This window comes from Plasmopara halstedii (assembly GCF_900000015.1).
Source record: "Plasmopara halstedii genome assembly, contig: Scaffold_2956, whole genome shotgun sequence".
Classification (NCBI taxonomy): Eukaryota; Oomycota; class Peronosporomycetes; order Peronosporales; family Peronosporaceae; genus Plasmopara; species Plasmopara halstedii.
In genome coordinates, this window is record NW_020189861.1 from 1,325,751 (window position 1) to 1,345,793 (window position 20,043).

The 20,043-nt window shown below is 46.0% G+C and overlaps 8 protein-coding genes across 8 annotated transcripts in view; 5 read left to right on the forward strand and 3 right to left on the reverse strand.

Annotated features, from left to right (window-relative positions):
* Nucleotides 1-1,914: 1,914 nt before the first annotated feature.
* On the reverse strand, nt 1,915-2,601 carry PHALS_06382 (uncharacterized protein; the record flags this gene model as incomplete). The annotated part of the gene is made up of 1 exon (XM_024719655.1): nt 1,915-2,601. The coding sequence occupies one exon, from the start codon at nt 2,599-2,601 to the stop codon at nt 1,915-1,917; it is 687 nt and encodes a 228-aa protein (XP_024584933.1).
* Nucleotides 2,602-8,920: 6,319 nt separating this feature from the next.
* On the forward strand, nt 8,921-9,472 carry PHALS_06383 (uncharacterized protein; the record flags this gene model as incomplete). Its single annotated transcript, XM_024719657.1, has 2 exons — nt 8,921-9,238; nt 9,314-9,472. 2 exons carry the CDS (start codon nt 8,921-8,923, stop codon nt 9,470-9,472), a joined length of 477 nt encoding a protein of 158 aa, XP_024584934.1.
* An 869-nt stretch (nt 9,473-10,341) lies between these two features.
* PHALS_06384 (polyprotein) lies at nt 10,342-10,950 on the forward strand (the record flags this gene model as incomplete). Its single annotated transcript, XM_024719658.1, has 1 exon — nt 10,342-10,950. The coding sequence occupies one exon, from the start codon at nt 10,342-10,344 to the stop codon at nt 10,948-10,950; it is 609 nt and encodes a 202-aa protein (XP_024584935.1).
* A 3,602-nt stretch (nt 10,951-14,552) lies between these two features.
* Nucleotides 14,553-15,434, forward strand: PHALS_15156 (uncharacterized protein). Its single transcript, XM_036407212.1, has one exon. It carries the CDS (start codon nt 14,629-14,631, stop codon nt 14,896-14,898), a length of 270 nt encoding a protein of 89 aa, XP_036263457.1. The 5' UTR covers nt 14,553-14,628; the 3' UTR covers nt 14,899-15,434.
* Nucleotides 15,433-16,220, forward strand: PHALS_06385 (uncharacterized protein; the record flags this gene model as incomplete). Its single annotated transcript, XM_024719660.1, has 7 exons — nt 15,433-15,517; nt 15,581-15,644; nt 15,759-15,786; nt 15,847-15,850; nt 15,914-15,947; nt 16,010-16,127; nt 16,194-16,220. 7 exons carry the CDS (start codon nt 15,433-15,435, stop codon nt 16,218-16,220), a joined length of 360 nt encoding a protein of 119 aa, XP_024584937.1.
* On the forward strand, nt 16,219-18,041 carry PHALS_15157 (uncharacterized protein). The gene has a single exon (XM_036407213.1). The coding sequence runs from the start codon at nt 17,080-17,082 to the stop codon at nt 17,338-17,340; it is 261 nt and encodes an 86-aa protein (XP_036263458.1). The 5' UTR covers nt 16,219-17,079; the 3' UTR covers nt 17,341-18,041.
* A 1-nt stretch (nt 18,042) lies between these two features.
* On the reverse strand, nt 18,043-18,567 carry PHALS_06386 (uncharacterized protein; the record flags this gene model as incomplete). Its single annotated transcript, XM_024719662.1, has 1 exon — nt 18,043-18,567. The coding sequence occupies one exon, from the start codon at nt 18,565-18,567 to the stop codon at nt 18,043-18,045; it is 525 nt and encodes a 174-aa protein (XP_024584939.1).
* Nucleotides 18,568-19,187: 620 nt separating this feature from the next.
* PHALS_06387 (metalloprotease family) overlaps nt 19,188-20,043 on the reverse strand; it is a gene marked incomplete at both ends in the record, with an annotated part of 1,176 nt that continues 320 nt past the window's right edge. The window contains 6 exons of the mRNA XM_024719663.1: nt 19,188-19,242; nt 19,350-19,427; nt 19,498-19,572; nt 19,631-19,671; nt 19,743-19,887; nt 19,953-20,002. Coding sequence (XP_024584940.1) covers nt 19,188-19,242; nt 19,350-19,427; nt 19,498-19,572; nt 19,631-19,671; nt 19,743-19,887; nt 19,953-20,002 — 444 coding nt within the window. The remainder of the gene's footprint in view (nt 19,243-19,349; nt 19,428-19,497; nt 19,573-19,630; nt 19,672-19,742; nt 19,888-19,952; nt 20,003-20,043) is intronic.

Sequence of the window (20,043 nt, forward strand, 5' to 3'; positions counted from 1 at the left end):
CCACCACTATTGGTGGCCCAAGTTGTACAGATGGACGAGCACCTTTCGGCCACGTGTGAGACGTATCAACGGTAGAAACCCGCTCCTAATGCAACTACGCCGCTGGCTAGCTTTCCAATACCCACTGGATGCTGACATATCAGGAGTTTGGACTTTGTTTTTGGCAACACGGATGTCGTGGTATTTGTCGACCGGTTGGGCAAGATGGCTCATTTGGCGGCGGTACCAGACACCATCGACGGAGTCGGTATCGCAACGCTGTTTGTAGGTCGTGTTTTTCGCTTTCAAAGTCGATTGTCTCTGATAGAGACCCCCGTTTCGCGGGAAATGTTTTGTCGACTATCTTTAAGGTGCTCGGCACCAAGTTAGATATGCTGACAGCGGATCATCCGCAGACTGATGGCCAAACCGAAAAGGGTGAATTGCGTCATCGAAGACGTTCTTCGCAGCGTCTGCGCTGAGACGCCAAGGCGCTACAGCACCATGTTGCCACTTGTAGAGTTTGCGCTGAACAATGCAGTGCATTCGTCTATTGGCTACACGCTGTTCTACGTGAACGGGCTGATTCACCCTCGTGTCCCGCTGACACCGCCATCCCATGGCTCAGGGCCTGGTGGGGAGGAATAGTCGAACGGCTAGCTGATGTCAGTCGCCTCACCGTCCGTTAAGAAGTCGATGACTTCTTGTCTACCACAGTGAGTGTCCTACGACACGTTCGCAATGCGACGGCTGAAAGCCAAGACCTGCAGAAACAATATGCAGATAAAAAAGGAAGAGACAGAGTGGAAAGCTTTAAGTTCGGGGACCTGATTTTATTAAATTAAAAACACCTGCACACACATGTAGCCTCTGCTATCTTCCGAACGAAGCTTCGTCCACGATTTATCGGATCGTTTAAGGTTGTGGCTAAACGGGGCCGGGCGGACACGCTGAACCTTCCGAAACGGATGCGCACCCACCCGGTGTTTTACGTGGACTTGCTCAAGCAGTAGCGAGATCCGGCGCAAGTGAACGCGGAGGCGCTGGCGCCGGAGCGGATCTCACGGGCCCGCGGCCACCCAGGAGTTGAGCAAGCAACTGGTTCTGAGCACGGAGTCAACAACCTCCATTTCCAATGAAGCCAAGCGCACCACCGTTGCCTGCAGCGATGCATTTTCTTGCTCCACGGCTAGGAGTTGCTTTGACAGAGAGCAATAGTCCTCAAGGCAAAGCAGCCGGCGCACGACGTGCTTTAAATTATCAAGAGCGTTATCACAACGATATGTTACTTCAGCTTGACGCTCAGCGGAGCTCCGATCACGAAGGACCTCGTCCTCAAGGGCTCGAAGAGCATCGCGAGTCACCGGACGGCGGTCGACCCGGCCGTTACCGCCTGCCACCGACTCTTCTCGATGAGAACTGTGACGTCCACTATCACGTGGGACGTCTTGTTGGACGACGTCGTCACCAGTGTAAAACCCAATATCTGGTCAAGTGGCGGGGATATCTCGACTCCGAAAAGTCGTGGGAGTTTGAGGCGCCACTTCGGCAAGATGCCCAGTCGCCGTGGACGCTTTTGATCGGAAAGATCATGACGTCCCGCGTCATCAGACGCCCCGTGCTTCCCGGCAATAGTTAGGGAAGTAGAATGGCCATGAGCTGAGCTCAAGCAGTAGCCCTGAGCTCTTGCGGTGGAAGACACAGAGCTCGCGGGAGCATTAGGGGTGAGCCCATACGTCACAGGGCGACAATTTGAAGAAAGTCGACGGCGTGCCTTGAGTTTGGCAAACTCGAATCGGAGGTGTCACTCCACACGCACATCCATTTACTTGTGGCTCAACTGCCGGTTATGCAGTGAGGATAGGTTTCAGTGCCGTTGCACTCATTGCTTAAAAAGCACTTCGTCATCTGTAGCGTTTTCGCCAAGGGCGAGCACTACAGGTATTTTCGCATTGCGGGCACACGAGAGCCATCTTGTTGAGTACTTAAACGAGTGCGATAAATGACTAGCGAGATTTCTTGTGGGACCAAGAAACGATCTCGAAGAGCTTTCTGTGTGGCAAGTTCATCATCCATACTGGCTGGGGGCCCGATGATGTGGACGCGTAACGATCGAAATACCGTATCCTTTGCTTTCACAGCGGGATCCGCTGGGCGGAAACCATATTTCACACGAGGGTCAATGACCGGCCGTGGATGGGCGCGCTTCAGAGCCGCCTTATAAGCTGCTTCAAGCTGCCGCCTCTGTTCCTCGTCGAGGTCATTGGTGATTACACCACGTTCCTCAGTTGACGGGAAGTCAGGGAACGGACATGGAGTCTGCAAAGCGCGAGCAGGGCTCGTATCACGAGGCTGGTGCAGCTCGCCTTCCTCGTCATCCCATGCGGGAAAAAGGGTGTCAGACTCATAGTCGACCACATCCTCAACGAGGCCACTCGGCACTGATAGCGTGCGCGGAGCTTGACGCTTGTGCTTAATGAGCCTAGGATATACACCCCTCGGTGCTGCGGGCGCATTGTCCGACATTGGACCGAGTGCGGGAGACGAAGTTGGGCTCTGCTCGTTCTTGCCGTCAGAATCAGCGAGACTTAGAGATTTTGGTGATATTGACACAGGGATCATTGAGCACGGAAGTCGTTTCGATAATTTGCAGTGTCTAGTGGACACGCGAGCCTCGTTGAGGCAATATTCGATTGGAGCTGTAAATGTTCTCACCCTTAATGGGGGAGGGTGTAACGGGGTTACACGTCCCTGATAACAGGGGTTTGTGTGTCACTCGAGATGTGCATGGTGTGACCACACCCAAACAAGAATACGGTACGGGGCTAGGTAGCCAGAAGTTATGAATTAATTTAGATTTTACTATATATTTTTACTATATTTAGGACAATCTAAACTTTTAAAACTAGGATAATAAATAAATATAAATCAGTTTAAATTTAACTGAAGAGTCAATTAGCCTTGAGAAAGCAATAATTACTCTTGGAGTAAGCGGATCGCGAGCCCGCTAACTCATACTTAGTTCTTGTAAAGAACGCAAGGTCGAGGACCTAGGATACGCTTCCTCATACTCTAAGCTAGTAGCCGCGCTGCATGACTGGCTCAAGTGGTTTGACGTCGTGATGCTAGATTGAAAGTTATGAGCCCAATTCCCACTAAGGATGGTTAGTGCGTGCTCAACCGCTATGGTTAAGACTGGATATGTCTGCGGATATGTCTGCGTATTAAAGTGTGTACTTATTTTAGATTCGCGCACAGACTGAGTAAGAATGTTCCACATACCTTAGAATGGGTTGGTAGCTTTGAACTTAGGTTTAGTACATTGTGTGGCCTGCAAGGCAGTTACGCGTGGGCCCACACAATTGTGTGCTAGCGCGCCTAACCTTAATACACTCACTTCTGCATTTGCGCACACAAGCACACATCAATTCTACCTCTGCCCTTCCTATATCCTTGATAAAAACCTTTGATATCGACGCTACACCCGCTCCTGCAATCATTCAATTTCTTCCACAACTATGTTACCGAATTAGATTTTTTTCATTTACACTTCTAAGCTGCTGTCATCAACAAACAACATTTTTCAAATAGTTCTACTGCCAATCACTAGCTCCATCTGTAAGCTCAGTCAGATTCGAGGGCAACGCACCCCCACCGCTCGTTTCTAGCCTGAAATCCATTCACTCTCTATCAAATTTGTCCCCAGCATTCTCAAACGGCTAAGTGCTTTGCTTCAATTCGATTCTGTTCTGTTACATCCTCAATATGTTGCTATTGACGGCTCGCTGGAAGTGGGCAACACGCGGTCAGGTGTGCTAACCGATTGAAATGTTCCTCCGTAAGTGCGTGTATACGGATTGGCAATTTTAGTTACATTTGGAAGCACTAGTAGTCATTCGGACACCTACAATTTTCAAAGATTCATCTTTGGATACTTTAGAGACCACAGGCGGTGATCGCCCTCAGATCAACAGGTAGGAATATTCGTTCCTGACATACTCGCAGTGGGAGTGTGTGGTGAAGCTGCGAGCATTAATCGGACATCTCGCGGGCTCCGACATGTTCCAAATAGATCCAGGAGCAATGAGTCAACGCTTAGCAGATTTTGCGTATATGTAAGGATTATTGGGATTTTTACATACGTCACCTCCATCAGAAGTGGTGGTAAAAACGTCGGTACACACGGAGCATCCCATGAACATCAAGGTAGAAAGCTTTTACGAAAACGAAGATAAATTTTGGCGATTTGGCAGCAACAAATGGACATCGCTATCGCGATGGCCCCAATTCGTGATGATCGCAGTCAAGTGGTCTTCGCCATGTTGCATTTGGATGGCCATGCGAAGGATTTGGCGATGGCATGGGAAGTTGACCGCCCCGGCTACATTGCCATGTGGCAAAAGCTGAAGTTGGCCATGTAAGTGATGCTTCTTTCGCCGAATGCAGCTTTTCGATGTCATGCCGTCAAGACAGCAGAACATTGTATAGCTATGAGCTGGTGCTCCGTGGGGTTCGTGTCAGTAGGGCAAGCGGACCACTGCCAAAGGTAGTGATGGCCATTGTGGTTACGAAGGGACTCATTTTCAATCATCCCAAGACTGAATTCTTCTGACAGTGTTTGACGACTCTGGAAGATGTAATTATATGTGTATTGCGTGGAAGTGACTACTCCTACTGGAAACACGGAAATAATGGAATTCAGCACAGTGACCGTAGGCAGTAATGTCGCTGTTATGGATGCCACATCCGCCGTGATTGTCCATATGGAAGATGAACCTCATAATACGAATTTATTCGTAGTTGGTCCGAGCCATGTGGTACGAAAACCGCGAGGCATTTGAGAAGTTCCTATACCCAGTAGACGCAGGGCGATCTACTCAGTCAGCTATTTACTCTTGTAAATGTGGTGGTGGAATCACTCAAGAGAATTTATCCCTTAAAGGATCTTTGTCCTTTGTCAAAGTGGTTTTCTATAGCAAAGCAAATATGAAGGGCTACGTTCGTTTGTTCAGAGTCTTTATTGACTCTGGCCAGATGCGTAGCTACGCGTGGAAGCGAATTGTTGCTGAAAAGGATCTAGTGCTTTTGGAAGCACTAGATAGTATCAACTGCTTTATCTCAGCGAAGCTGAACACCGGTGCGGTGGTCACCGCGATAAAAATTATGGTTGATCTTCGACTGGAGGTTGAAGACTTTAAGTCGAATCAAGTATTTTCAGTCCTCGATATGAAGAATCGGTATGATCTAACGTAAGGTATACTGTGACGTTTTAAGCATGAGCCACGGATTAATTAGTGATCGAAAACGATTTGGAGTAGCTCTCCTGGCGTGAACAAAACCCTTGGAGGTAATAAACTCACGTTTACTATGCACCAGAACAAGCGTTCAAGCGCTCGGCCGTCATATGCTGCTGGTAATGAACCACACTTCATTAGTTCATGTCATGCAACTGACATTACCTTGGATAGGGAAGATACGAGTCGTATGGGATGGTACCGGGCACCACTTGAAAATGAATGAATCGTTGATAGACATAGCGATTTGCCCAACGGAAAGAATTTATGAGGAGGAGATGCCGGTTGTTGCCTCCCCCAAGACGGAAGTATGTTGTCGACATGTGTGTAGTGGAAAGGCAAACAAATCGACTGCAGTTGAATATGCCACTACTCCCACTAATATAGTGGTCGAGTGGGATTGGGAGTCAGTGGGTAAAACTGACCACAAAGGTGACTTTATGAGGTTGAGCACACACATATGAAGGAATCAATGGAATATGCTGATCGCACAACCGATACCTCCGCTTGGTATGCGATTTAAAGATGAGTAAGTCCAGCGTACTACTCACCAGGATGGAGCTGTAGCATGCAAATATATTGTGGGCGCAACGACTAGTTGCCACGCTGCAAAATAGATATTATTTTGGTACCGCAACTAACATTTAATGAGCTGGTGCAGCTTAAGGAAGTCACTTACGATGACTTCTTACACGACATCAACTGTGGTGGTATTGCGAAGGTCGTGTTGCTATAGTCGAAGGTCGATTCGACGAAAATACTCTAATCATCAGTTATTGATGATTCAGTTCTCGAAGAATTTCGACAGCTTGTGGAACCACGCAGAAATTAAAAGATCCAACTGTTTCTTAATATCCACTGGTCATGGAATACAGGGATGATATCCTTAGCGCAAATCCACCCTCTGGTCATCCACCCGAACGTGGAGTTTGACACGAAATTGATCATGAACTAGGTTCGAAGCATGCAGTACTTCGACGGCGGCCACTGTCGCTTGAGCTTAGTGAGTATAGCAATAAGTTCTTTGCTCAAAAGCATGCTGCTGGTTGGTGAGTGACGGCAAGCCCCCATACAGCGCGCCGACTTTTGTGTGCACAAACCAAATGCTAAATGACGTATTGTTCACGTATATAGTTGATTGCGCAGACGAATTCAGCTCAAACGCCGATTCCTCATAAGAATCTCATCATCCACCGTATGTCCTGGTGTACACAGTTTAGTGTTTATTAAGATGATGGACGACACCAAAACTTTATGAGGGAGGAGGGCGTCCGTTGATGGCTGTTATTACACCATCCGGTATGTTATAAGCGTAGCTTGTGATGCCGCAGGACTGTCCAGTGCCCAGCTACGTTCAATCGATTAATCTTTCATCCCCTTCGACCACTGCGAAGCTTCACGGCATATTTTGACGATAATTTCGCTCATTTGAGGGACGAAGATGACAGATCTGCCGAAGAAATGCACTTGGAACACCTCCGTGGTGCTAGATTTTATGCGCGAATATTCTTGCAAGCGAATCTTGCAAAGTGTATTTTCGGTGCTAACGTCCACGGTTGTATATTGGCGAACACGAGGTTTGTGCAGACACTGAGAAGGTTAAATCAATCGTGAAGTGACCACGCCACGGAATCAATAGCATTTGAAGATATTGATTTTTTTCCAATTATCTGCATCGCTTCTCGCGTAACCACGCGAAATCGGTACTCCCACTATCAAAGTTGCTGAAGAAGGACGTAAAATGGGAGTGTGCATTCATTTGTGAAGAAGCATTCACTCAGATCAAGAACAGCTTGATAAAAGCACTATTTCTTGCTCTGCCAGATAACTCGACGCTGTATAGTGTGGTATGTGACGCTTCTGACTTTGCAATCGGTTGTGCACAATTGCAAAAAGACTCAGAAGCACACCACTGTGTCGTGTCGTTTCAATTGCGACAGCTAAAGCCAGCAGAGCTACCCTTTTTTTGACAAGAGCTTTTGGTAATAGTATATGCTCTGGTGAGGTTTCGTGTTCACCTCTTGGGTCCAACTTCGTTCGTCGTCTACATCGATCACGCAAGATTGCGGTATACAGTTCAGTCTCCTCCCTTTTCACAGCGGATGGCCCGCTGGTTGTCATTCAACGCTAAATATGACCTCACGGTCGCGTATAAACCGAAAGAACTTAAAGTGCTGGCTAACGCAATGTCACGTCGTCCGGATTATGAGCTAGCCCATGTTAGATCGAAAACGATGTATTTAATTTGTTACGTGGAGGATAAACAGTGTGATCTGATCGACAAGGCACTCTCATCGAGTGATTGGAACTCCATAAAAACACTCTGGACGCTTGAAATACGGATACATTCTAACGCATTGAAGCATGATCTTTATCCCTATGAAGTTGCATATGGCGACGAACCACAAATTGTGACAACGTAAATTTGAAGTACAAGGTCGTGCACGAGACGCTAGATACGCCAATGGTTGGTATTTTTGGCCGTGAGATGACCTACCAAAGCCCAATTTTGGTGGCTTTGCATGTACAAGTTGGTTGAACGATAAGTGAAGACGTGCGATGTCTGTCAGCGCGTGGAGAGCGCACAGCATACACAAGTGCCACGACAGCCCCAGTTCGTATTGAGTATTGGAAGTCAGTTGGACTCGACATCATCTCGATCTGCCTGAGAATGGCGATGGTCATAATAAGTGCTGGTAAACGTAGCGAGATGGTTCGCATCGCTCCATGTAGTAATGTCATCGATGTCGAAGGTTTGGCTAGATTGTTCATTGATCAAGTTTTTTGCAATCACGGGTTGTTAGACGCCATCGTCTCTTAAAGTGGACACGATTTACTAGTGGATTTTGTAAAATGTAACGGACCAGCTATTTATTCTGTTACTCGCGTAAACTACATTGTTGAGAAAGCTCGTGATAGAGCGACTTAGTTTTAGGTTGTTGAAAGATTCAACTCTTTATTTCTGAACCAGGGCGAAAGCCCCAATTGCTTAAATACACGGCATCGACTAACTGGCTATTAGTTGTTTTGGCTCCCAATATATCAGCCAATTAGATTATAGCAAAACAGCGCACGCTAAACGCGCCTACTTATGAAAAACAATTTACCTGTTTGTGTAATAAAGGGGCCCGTTACATCACCTTCCCGCTTTTGCATCACTAGCGCGGACGGAAAGTATTGAAGAAGATAAGTGAAACGACAGCAGGGACGGTAATGATGGCGGTGACCATGATTGGACACCTTGGCACTGGTGCTCCAGCAGGTAAGCGGTCGTGTACTGTAACCTCTAGTGGCAACGTGAAGACGGCTGGAGCTGGTGCCGTCGTCGACGCTTGTGAACATCGACGTGGTCTTACGGGATATCTGCCGAGGCGGCGCTTCCAAGCATTTTAATGCGCTCCACGCGCTGATAGTTCAGGGTTTCGACGTGTAGTCCGAGTAGGCAACGCCATTTGTTCCCGCGAATGCTGGCGATCTGTCAGTATGAGTTTTAGCTCGCAGTCCCATTGAGACTATTCTGAATTCGTACGTTCATCAGTAGGATTTATACGGCGAAATCGCTTCGTGCTGAGAAGACTGGAACCAGGACGAGCGGCCAACAACGTGGAACATCCACGAAGTCCAAATACTCATGGCGCTAGATCCACATGACGCCAGCCGCTCAAAATTTTGAACGCCAGTATCACTTGCAGCTTCAGCGAAGAGTTGCAATGAGGACTGTAAAGTCAGAAAACGGGTATCTTGCGGACTTGGACGTCACTTGTATTACTGCGAGCGACAGGAATATGAGAGATGAGCTTGAACTGCTAGAAGCTCGCGACTTGCTCACGCGACGTCGAATTACTGACGAAATGTTTTGCTCACTCACTCAACTTATCGCTTGGACCATACACCGAGTGGTGCAGTGGTACATCGGCGGAATCACACAACGATGGTCACTGGCTCGATCTCAGCGTCGACTCCAAGTTTCTTATTAGTCAATACGGTGGACATCTCCGCGCACGCGCAGAGACGGTTTACCTTCGTCACTCACACGTTAGGACGTAAGTGTTTTCTCGTACTCGTCCACCACATCTGGGACGCCTTCCATCAAGCTGTTTAGCGGCTCGCAGGTGTCTTCTGCCGAGGAGTGTTGTGGAGATGCAAAAGTGATTCGATCGGGATTCGGCTCGCTATGGCTACCTCTAAGCCAACTCTAGTACGGTCCGTTCCATCATGATCCAATCAATGGACAGATTATGTACATGTCATATGTAGTTTATGTAACACTCAAATACAAACACCTTATTGGAAGATTGTCCAGCCAATCACATTTTGCCGGTGCAGGATATCGTGAAACGTTGCAATGTGGCTGAAGTTTGTGAACATTTTGTTGATATCGAAGCAGTTCCACGAGCAAGTCTATTTTTCACACGCGACAAATAATATCATACGCATACATACTAGTCCACCTGTCGGTTTCGCTTTGTGGATGACATCATACGCAAAACGACATGTGGGTAGGTAAGTAGGCTCACACAGCAATGAGCGCCTGCATCCTCAACCAGCATGACAGCTATGAGGGAGTTCTTTTCGACACAATGTCCGACTCTGACGTCAGGTTTTTTCAGGCTCGCGTCGAGTTCGAGATAATCTACTCGCATCTTTGATAATCACGGGTAACGCTTAAACATCTTAAGTCAGGTAAGCAAAGCTAAAAGTAGCCGTAAGCTTACACTTGGAGCAGCCAGATAGCTCCTAATGGCTAACGTATGTTCTTAAATTTTGCAAACTTAAGCTTCAAGAAAGTTCCATCTCATGTTGCAAGTTGCCATTGTGCACCGTACACAAATTTGTGACGTGACGTCACAACACCGCAACAATAATAATTCACGAGAAAGAATTAGCGTTCTGGTAGCTAATTTTTTATTTGCCGTTCGGCGCTGCGAGTAACATGGCATCGTTTAAGTTTATGAGCCCAAGCGCTTTCAAGCCCAACGAGATAACCATCGACGACAACTACTACCTATGGGATTTTAACGCCCGGATGGCGTTGGCCAGAAAGGGGCTACAAGGACACCTCGGACTCATGAAGCCAGAAAACGTAGCGCGCCATGAGATGGAGGAGTGGAAGGCGATGGTTATTGTGGCCCGAATCCTGAGTCCAACCTACCAGTCGATGATTCGTGGCGCGGGCTCTGCGTATGACACTTGGGAAATGCTGCGTGCTTTCTTTGTAAAGCAGTCACTTCATAAACGTGCGCAATTGAGGAAAGAGCTGCATGTATTTTCGCTAGGCACGGGAGGAGACCTGATGAAGTACATCATGACGCTTGATGATCTGAGTTCGAGAATGACTGCGATAGGAGAGGTCGCGCCTGAGGACGAAAAACTCGTCGTTTCACCTGGAAGTTTATCCCAGGAGTATGATGCAATAATACGTATTATCGAGGCTCACGAGACGGTGACGTTGCTGGACACAAAAGAGATGCTGTGCCGTGAGTTCGAATTGGCTAAGAAGAAGCAAGCATTCAAGGCCTCAATGCTCGAGCAAGGGGTCAAGGTGGCCGTGGAGCTCGTGGAGGCTACATTGGTCGTCGTGGACAGCACCAGAAGAAGTCTGGGCCAACATTTCGTGGGTATTGCTATCACTGCAATGAGTGCGGTCAAAAGCGTGACGACTGTCCTGAAATATTAGAGAATGAGTTTGTTTTCTCGGCAACAATGGATAATTTAGCAGGAGAGGTAACCTGGCTGCTTTATTGGAGCGAGATGACACATGACGGATGAGAAGCTGGAATTTGTGGAGTATCAAGCCTTTAAGATGCCAATCATCATCACCATGGCTAGTGAACAGCAATTGCTAGCCAAAGGAAAAGGAGCTGTGCAGTTTGTTGCTGGATTTGCACGAAAAATCAAGTTGACGGAGGTTTTGTATGTGCCCTAACTGGAAGGAAGCTGGTGTCCGTTCCGTCGTTAACGGAACGTGGCGTTGTCGTGCACTTTGAGCGCGATCGAGCGACGCTAGTGAAAGATGGAAAATTACTAGACGTAATTCATCGAAAGGGTACGCTGTTCATGTGACATGTACAGCACCTGAAGGGAGAACAAGCCGCCCAGTAAGATGCTACGATGCGTGGAGGTAGAGATAATTACGACACGCCCAACTGGGCCATATTTCCGCACCGAAAATGCAAGCTGCTGCAAAATTAAGTGATGGACTACCTGGGCTTCAACATGAAGAAGACAACGTGATCGCTAATTGTGGTGGCTGTGCTCAAGGCAAGACGACAACGAGTACGATCGCAGAAAGTTCCGTCATTGAAGTCAAGACTAGAAGCCCTCTGGAAGTCGGACATACTGATGATATGGACCCAATGATGCCCAAGTCAAATGGTGGAGCCTTGTATGTGCTCACGTTCATCGACGACTACAGTAGATACGTCTACGTGTTTCTGCTTTCTTCGTGAGCACAAGTTTTTGATCGCTTTTGCGAATTCAAGTCCATCGCAGAGAACAAAACTGGCTACTGGATGAAGTGTGTTCGTAACAATAACGGTGGAGAGTACACCAGAGCAAATTTCAAAAGGTTTTGTGCCACCAACGTCATCTTGCATCAAACAAATGCTACATTTTCTCCGCAGCAGACTGGATCCGCGGAGAGAATAAATCGCACGCTAACTGAACTGGCCCGAGCGATCATGTATCACATGAACGTTTAGTGACACTGATGGGTTAGAGGCCGTGATGACAGCTGCTCATGTACTTAATCGTATCCCGAAAACTACGCGTCGCAACAAGACTCCAATCGAAGTTCTCACTGGCACGTATCTCTCAGTCGAGCACCTTCGAGTATTTGGATCTACTGGGTACGTGCATCTCGACAAGAGTAAAAAAGTTGGAAAATGCTGACGGCTCGAAGGCATACCGAGTATGGGACCTCGAAAACAAAAGACTGGTCAAAACGCACATGGTGACGCTAAATGAGTGGCCACCTGCTCGTAATCACGATGTTGTTCTCGTTGACAGTGGAGATAGCCAAACAAAGTACGCGCACGAAGACGACAACGACGAGTTGAGTATGCCGACATGTGCAAGTACAGCCACTGCCACAGACATAGCGATCGATGGAACCTATGCGTATGGAGGTAGATAGCTCTGTTGTTCCAGCTGCCGAAGTTTTGTTTGAGGGGGGGGCTCCTTGAGTGTTTCTCGCGCTGTCGCTGACACTACATATGCAGGAAAAACTTCGTTAGAAATATACTGAACGAGAACTCGCACCAATGATACTAGAGCTATCTCGTCCAGACAAGTACCGCTGTTACCTGCCCCTACTCGTGATATTTTAAGCTCCAGTACAACCCAGGCAAGTAACGTTTGGTGATGACTGCTTGGTGCGTAGCGGTGGTTCAAGGTTTAGGCGCGGACCGTGTGTTGAACAGACACGGCTATTGACCAACGAAGATGGAGCTGACGACATGCCTCTGCTTGCAAATGAGCCTCATGTGAGCTCTCAAGACTACGGTGTGACTGAGAAATGGACCTCAAACGTTGATGAGTAAGAGATCGCATTGACAGCCACTGAAGTTGCCACGAGCTATGCAGAAGCGATGGCATCACCCGAAGCCAAGCAGATGAAAGAAGCTATCTGCAAAGAACTCATGGTGCACATTCGCAATCACACTTGGGATTTGCTCAGGCGCCCGCATGGTGCACGAGTTATCGGGTGCAAGTGGGTTTTTGCACACAAATTTGATGAGAACGGCAACATTGTCTGATACAAAGCTCGCTCAGTGGCGCTTGGCTGTTTGCAATCCGCGGCGTGACTACTACTACACGTACTCCCCGTTGGTAAGCACCAATACTATTCGTGCGTTCCTTGTGGTGTGCTGCAGCAAGCGTTTGAAGATCCGACAGTTTGACATTAAAACCGCGTTTCTCAATGGAAAGTTTGGTGATTACGTGTACAAGGCCGTGCCACAAGATGTTCCGATTGACGACGGGTTTGGATGCAAGCTGCAGCGAAGTCTTTATGGTTTGAAGCAAGCCGCTGCAGTCTGGTGCAAGACTATTCGAGCTGCATTTGTTGACATGAGATTCATACAATGCCGTGCAAATCCATGTATGTTTGTCCGTCTCGTCAATGATGACAGGCCTTCTGTGTATATCATACTCTATGTCAGTGATCTGTTTGTCGGCAGATGCGATTTGTGCTCTACTTAGTGCCAGACTCACTGTAAAATCTCTTGGCGGTGCTAGATATGTACTCGGGATGGAGATTGAGTATGCACCGCAGAACGGGGAGTTTGTGTTGAGGCAGACCCGCTTTATCAAGGAAATGCTTGAGTTATTCGGGCAAACTGAAGCAAATGCTGTGCGTAATCTGATGGTGCTTGTACAGGACTTTTGCCAGACGAATCGCATGAGGTGTACAAAAATGATTGGAGCTAGCGAGAACTAATTGGATCTCTTTTGTACGTCGCCAATGCCACCAGGCTTGAAAATAGCGCTATTTGTTGACACTCTCGCAGTACCTGGATTCTCCATGTGAAATGCACTGGCGGGCGGCAGTGCGCGTCCTGAACTATCTCAAAGGCACGTCTACACATGGAGTGCGGTTCTGCGCTGGAACGAGTAATCAACTTATCATCAAGACTTATGCAGACGCTAATTGGGGAGGGGGGTGATAAGAGACGAGGCGTTCAACATCTGGAATATTTCTGCAACTAGCAGGTGGGCCTGTAGGTTTCAGGAACAAGCAGCAGAACACGGTGGCCCTGAAGCAGAGTATATGGCAATTGCTTTGGCCACGCAAGAGGTCATTTGGATACGCTACCTGATGGTTGAGATGAGGTTCAAGGCTGATGACCCCACCACGATTCGACTAGACAACAAATTCGCGATCAGTATGGCTACCAACCAAAATTTTACGCCTCGCGTGAAGCACATTGATTTACGAACTCATTTTTTTGTGCGAGACCACGTTGTAGGTGGACACATCAAGCTAGCGCACATGCCGACGAAGGATCACCTGGCCGAATTCTTAACTGAGGCGATACCCACGCCACACCTGTTGCTGCTACGTCGGAATAGCGGGATCAACAATGTGCAAGTTGAGGGGGAGTGTTGAGGTGTTGTGACGCCACGTCACAGATTTATGTGCGGTGCACAATGGCAACTTGCAAGTTGAAATTGAACCTTCTAGTTTTGCGTTAGTCATAAGAAGCTGTTTAGGGTTCTGGTAGCTAATTTTACTTTCCATTCTGCGCTGCGAGAAACAAGACATCGTTAAGTATACATCACTACCGCACCGTATCTCTGCCACACCAACTGCGGCCACCATTTCTCTCCTATCCACTAAATTGAATTACTAGATATGCAGCACCAACAAGAAGGGCTACAGTCAATCCATTGTGCTTCGCTGCAAATGTTTATTTCTACAGCTTTTTCTATGCATCATTCACAAAATAGGCGTGAAGTGTCTCCCTATCCACAAACATACAATGCCAACGTATACTTTGCACCAACGCATGCTCAATCGTACCTTGTACCTCAATTGAAGTGGATCATCGGCCGTCCATTCAGTTGCATCAGATACCGTCACAAGATGATTCATTCGCAAGTTTTTATCTTGAAGGCCAAATAATCTTCCTTTCTCAAAATTGGGGCTTCATTTGCCACACGCACCAATTTACTAAAAGTTGTTCCAACTGGAATTTCCACGATCTGGTGGGTGTCGTTTCAGTCAGTGACAAAATCTGCGACGGGATTTCCCGTGTTAACTGGCAGTATTAGCAGTTCTGGAGACGGGCAAAGTGGTCCACATGTCATATTATCTTGACCTGTCCTCTGAAATGAACGATGTGGCTTAGGGCCTCTGATTATGATATTGTCCGCTTAACAGGATTTCAATTGAGATTTTGTTGAATAGAAATAGATTCGAGTGCGGACGAAAATACGCGGTAGATGAAAAGGTCAATTCGAAGTCTAATTTCATCACTAAAAAGATTTAACGCGATGAGAAGTTTGATGTATCTCACGAGATCGAGATGCAGTCGTGGCAACAATTTGTTTTGAGGAGTTCGGGAAACGGTAAAGTATTGGAATGTGCATCGTCAATGATATTTCTGGACGGTAAACTGCATGAAAGAGCAAGTCGTACCAGCAAATTAACGCGAAAATGAGTCCGCGAGATACCTCAATAACAAACCACCACTCACACCATACCATCGGACGAAAAATCACCGTCTTAAAATTGTTCAAAGGTGACCTCTGTAGACAATATGGTAAATATTACGACGAAATGAAGTTCCTTTTTCGTTTCTTAGAGCCTACAGTGCTTTCAAAAGCAAGTCACGTGGTGATTGAGTATTTAGCGGTTGACGTGCAAATGTACGGGTTCGTAGTAAACTAGCGGATAAAACCTGCTTAAAGCTTGCTTAGTATAGCATGAAGTTCCTTTATCACGCTAATATGAAGTTTTTCGTGACTTTTGCGGACGTTCAGATCAGATCTGACCAGGGGAAGGATGCGCGTCTGCGATTGCGACGGTCACCAACGTACCGGACGTTGCTACTGAAAAGATCTGCGTCAGGAAGGTTGTTAATATCACTTCTTCAAACGGCATGACGGTGGCTGATAGTGTCGTGCGGGTGCTTTAGATATTCATTCCTTTATCGAAGGTGATGAACTTTGGTGCAGAAGACATTGCGAAGTTGTTTTTATTAAGCAGATCACATGCCAACTAAATGACAAAGCACTATCGTAACCGACGAAGACAGTGACAGTTCTGGAAGTATACGCAACTACTTGGCAACTGTACGTGAAGTTTGTCGAAAATTTCGAGTCACGGTTGACGCACCCGAAAAGATTAAGGTATTGGATATGCTATTATGCTTGTTATTTGACATACGAGTCCACAACGCTGACGCGCACAAATAGCATCCTCTACATCGATTTAAAGCTTGAAAAAGACTGTCCAGCTTTCGTGTTGTGCCGAACTCCAGATCTTTACAGCTGAGATGTTCTGTAACTGGCTGTCGAACCGCCGACTGCAAAACATGTCGGTAGTTGAGACGTAAGGAAGGAAGACACTGTGGTTGACTTTAACGCAATCCTGCGTATCACAATCACAAGTGACTTTGCCGAAAAAAGTTGGGCATGTCGCGTCGTTCAGTTTGCCTTAACACGGATGATTACGCTCAGCGGACATTTGTACGCGCTAGTGAACTCAATAGCATCGACATCAGTCCCTGTCCTCAAAGCGTCGCACAGTATGAGCCATGAACCAACACTAGCGAATCATTGACGAAGTATAAGGTCGCGCAGGTCATCACGACGCTGTGCGAATAGACTTAGTGAGTTTTTGAAAATTCGCCGCGTTTTTAGCAACAGAGTCGACCATAAATGGCATAACGATCTCTGTGGCACATCAATTAGAGCCGTAGTTTTTAGATGACAGTATGGCGCATGTTGCTCTCTAGTATTGTGCGAATATGATGAGATGCCCTCACGACCTGCGTGAAATGCAGCGCTCTGCCATGAGGTTTTCAACTGGGAAGAAAAAGCGACACTTGAACTTGTAGACATACTGAATAAAGCTTTAGTCGCGGGTGAAAGACGCGGACACATCCGTGGACCTGCTTCGATCGCAATAAAAACAATATGAATCAACGCACTCGACAATATCTCGCGCTACCTGCACAACACAACCGCAACGTGAAGATTGCAGCAGTCCTTCAAACAATCCAGATGACGCGAAGATTGAACTAACTCGGATTTGACGAGGTTAAACCGTATTGGTTTTGAGTTTGACTGCAAAGTCCTGATGCTATTCAATGGCGAAAGTTGCAATTTTAACATCCAAATACGTCGTCAAAACGTTTTTATTAAATCGATGATCAAAGTTGAGAACATTGAGCCCAATGTTGATGGCGCGACACAACATCTGAAGAATAAAATGCACGATCGTGAAGACCACCAAAAAAACTTGATAAATGATGAGAATGCGGTCAGATTTACAGATATCATTCGTTTAAAAACAATAACTTGGATACACCTAGTGGTGATAATCTTTCTGGTATATTGATACAAAACTATCATAACCTCTGCGGTCTCATGAATACTTCATCCACATTGTGTCGCAAACAAATCAGCACCAACAAGAAGAATGACAAGTTATCCGTTGCGAATTCAGGGCATTTTTTCTTACACTTCCATCTCTATTAGGCACGAGTTGTCTCCCATTACACAATACACACCACGTCAATACCACGTACTTTAATCGAGTGGTTCGTTGGTCGTCCATTCAGTCGCATCAACTGTCGCACGAGCACCACGTAATATTTTCAGATTATTATCATGCAAGGTTTTCTGTCGACTTTTTCTATTCAAAGTTACCCTTGCTTTCGTTGATACGAAAGGAGAACCAAATGCAATTATAATTTACTTGGACATTACGTGAACAATGCTTTCATTTTCTTGAAAAATGATGCGAGAATACAATAACTTTCGGCTTGTGGACCGCTCTACTTGCATCTGCAGAATTCTAACTACAACACCGCTAAAAGTTATAAGCATCCATGTTAAGCTATTAAAAATGATTTGGATAGCCGTTGAAGTTAGAAACTATAAACTATTTTTGTTGCTGCTGCTGGTCATCGTCGTCAATGCTGCATCCCGAGATCCTATTGCAACTGCTGATTTACGATATCGCGTCAACAACACAGAAACCCAAGCTCATGTACGCAACATCGTGATGTGTAAATATCAAACAAGCTTCCATGGGTTATTAACCCGGTCTCTTCGAATATGCAACTCCCAGTAACCCCACGGATGCCAGTGCTGCAATTCCAACATAAATCCAGAACCAACGCGAAGCTTTGCTGGAAGTTGAGCGCACATTGCCAGACATGGCTATAGACTTGCCAATCTCTAAAACTTGCGCCTCATCAGTGACCTTTACTCCCGCTTTGATCACTGTCTCCATTTCCGGTGAGTTCTCTACGGCACGTCGAAAACTTGGGCTTTTTCCGAGACCTTCTACCACAGCTTTTCCCTTAAACGACATTTGATTCGTAGCAGATTGGACTTTAGTACTTGTTGCCACTTTTGCACCAGCGGATCTAAAAGTAAAGAGATTTGTAAATGAACCTCGCTCTTCTTCGTTGGCTCCACGTTTTGTCAGTCTTGCACACTTGCCCTTAGCAGTGGAGGAATCGTTAAACTCTTGGATCTGTACTTTGGCGTTCACCGTGTCAAGATGCACAAATGTGATCAAAATCACAAGTAGTGCCAGCATAGCATTTCCATGCATGGGAAGAGATTGAAAGTATAAGCGCTTGATCAAGAACTCGACAAAAGAGAAATGGGGATTCTCTAACTCAATGAAATTGTTCCGAAAAATTAATGACGGGCGGACATTACACACTGTGAAAGAGTACGAGCTGAACGATCAGACGAAATTTGCTGTAAATTGTATATCACAATCGTCTGGAGCTAGCGCTTAGCTCTACCACTCCATTTCAACATGAGAAGATGCCATCGAACTTATTTATTGATTGATGCGAAACAATGGACGAGTTTTGTAATCTCGTCATTTGGCTCAAAACTCCATTCTTTATTCTAAACTTGTATGGTTGAAAACTTTAGATTTATTTACATCTGATAAATTAAATGAGATAGAGTACTAGATTAGTAGCAGCTTTTCGTTGTTTCTTGTCGCTGCAGCCAGTCCGACACATTAGGCACATTGTTACAATACAACAAAGATCAAGGTTTCTGAAGGATATTAAACCGAATTGTGTATTACTTCAAACTCTATCACTAGAACTACCTTTCTAAGTAAAGTTTGTGAAAATCGATACAATAAATTGTAAGTAAAGTACCTCAAGTATTTGTAAGAAGTGATGATTGCATGACCCTGACAAACGCATTTCAGTTGCATTGGATGTACATGTCAAAGCGCGAAGAGAGATTCTTTGATTCTGTGCTGGAATTAGTCGTTAGATTAAACAGACAAATAAAATTGTGATTGAAATGCATTTAGTCTCATAGTCATCTACAAAATCGTACAAAAGGTGATTACAAAGATCTTACATCATAGTCTGGAGCTCCAACAAAGTATTGCGGTTTAAAAAACTGCTATTGTCCACACGAACATATACGTTTTGAATTCTATAATTTCAATCGATCAAAACAGCGACACAGAGGTTACACTTGGCAACGACATATGAGAGATCTTTACCTTCGTAGCTGTGCTCTCTGCTCTGTAAAGTCGTATCCATCCGTATTTTGTAATGTGTAAGTAGCTGATAATACGCTGCATTTTAAATCAGTCTTTTGTAAATGGACTGTGATCTGGGTAGCATTGCCCGAACATCTTGTCAACTTGATCTCGGGCTTCGGCAGGGAACATGGACTGTAATAAAAACAAAGTGATTTGCTACGTGAAGAGGATTCGAAAGTCCTAACAATTTTAAAATGCTTTACACTGGTCGAACGAATAGCATGCTCACGAACACATCGCGTATTCAGCCATTGTGTAATTTCTCGAAAATACTTCACATCGGGCAGCAAAGTTGCCAGCAATTTTGCCCTGTGATAGCACTCGGACTCACGCGCTGATCGAATCTCACTAAAAAGAAGCATGTAAATAATTACTAAAATGCTTTTCACACTACATCAAAATAGTGCTTTCACCTGCAAGCCAAGAGATCCGACTTTGTGATATCCATCTTGCGCACCGTAAACTACAAAGAGAATCATATGACTCCACTACTGTGACTAGTCC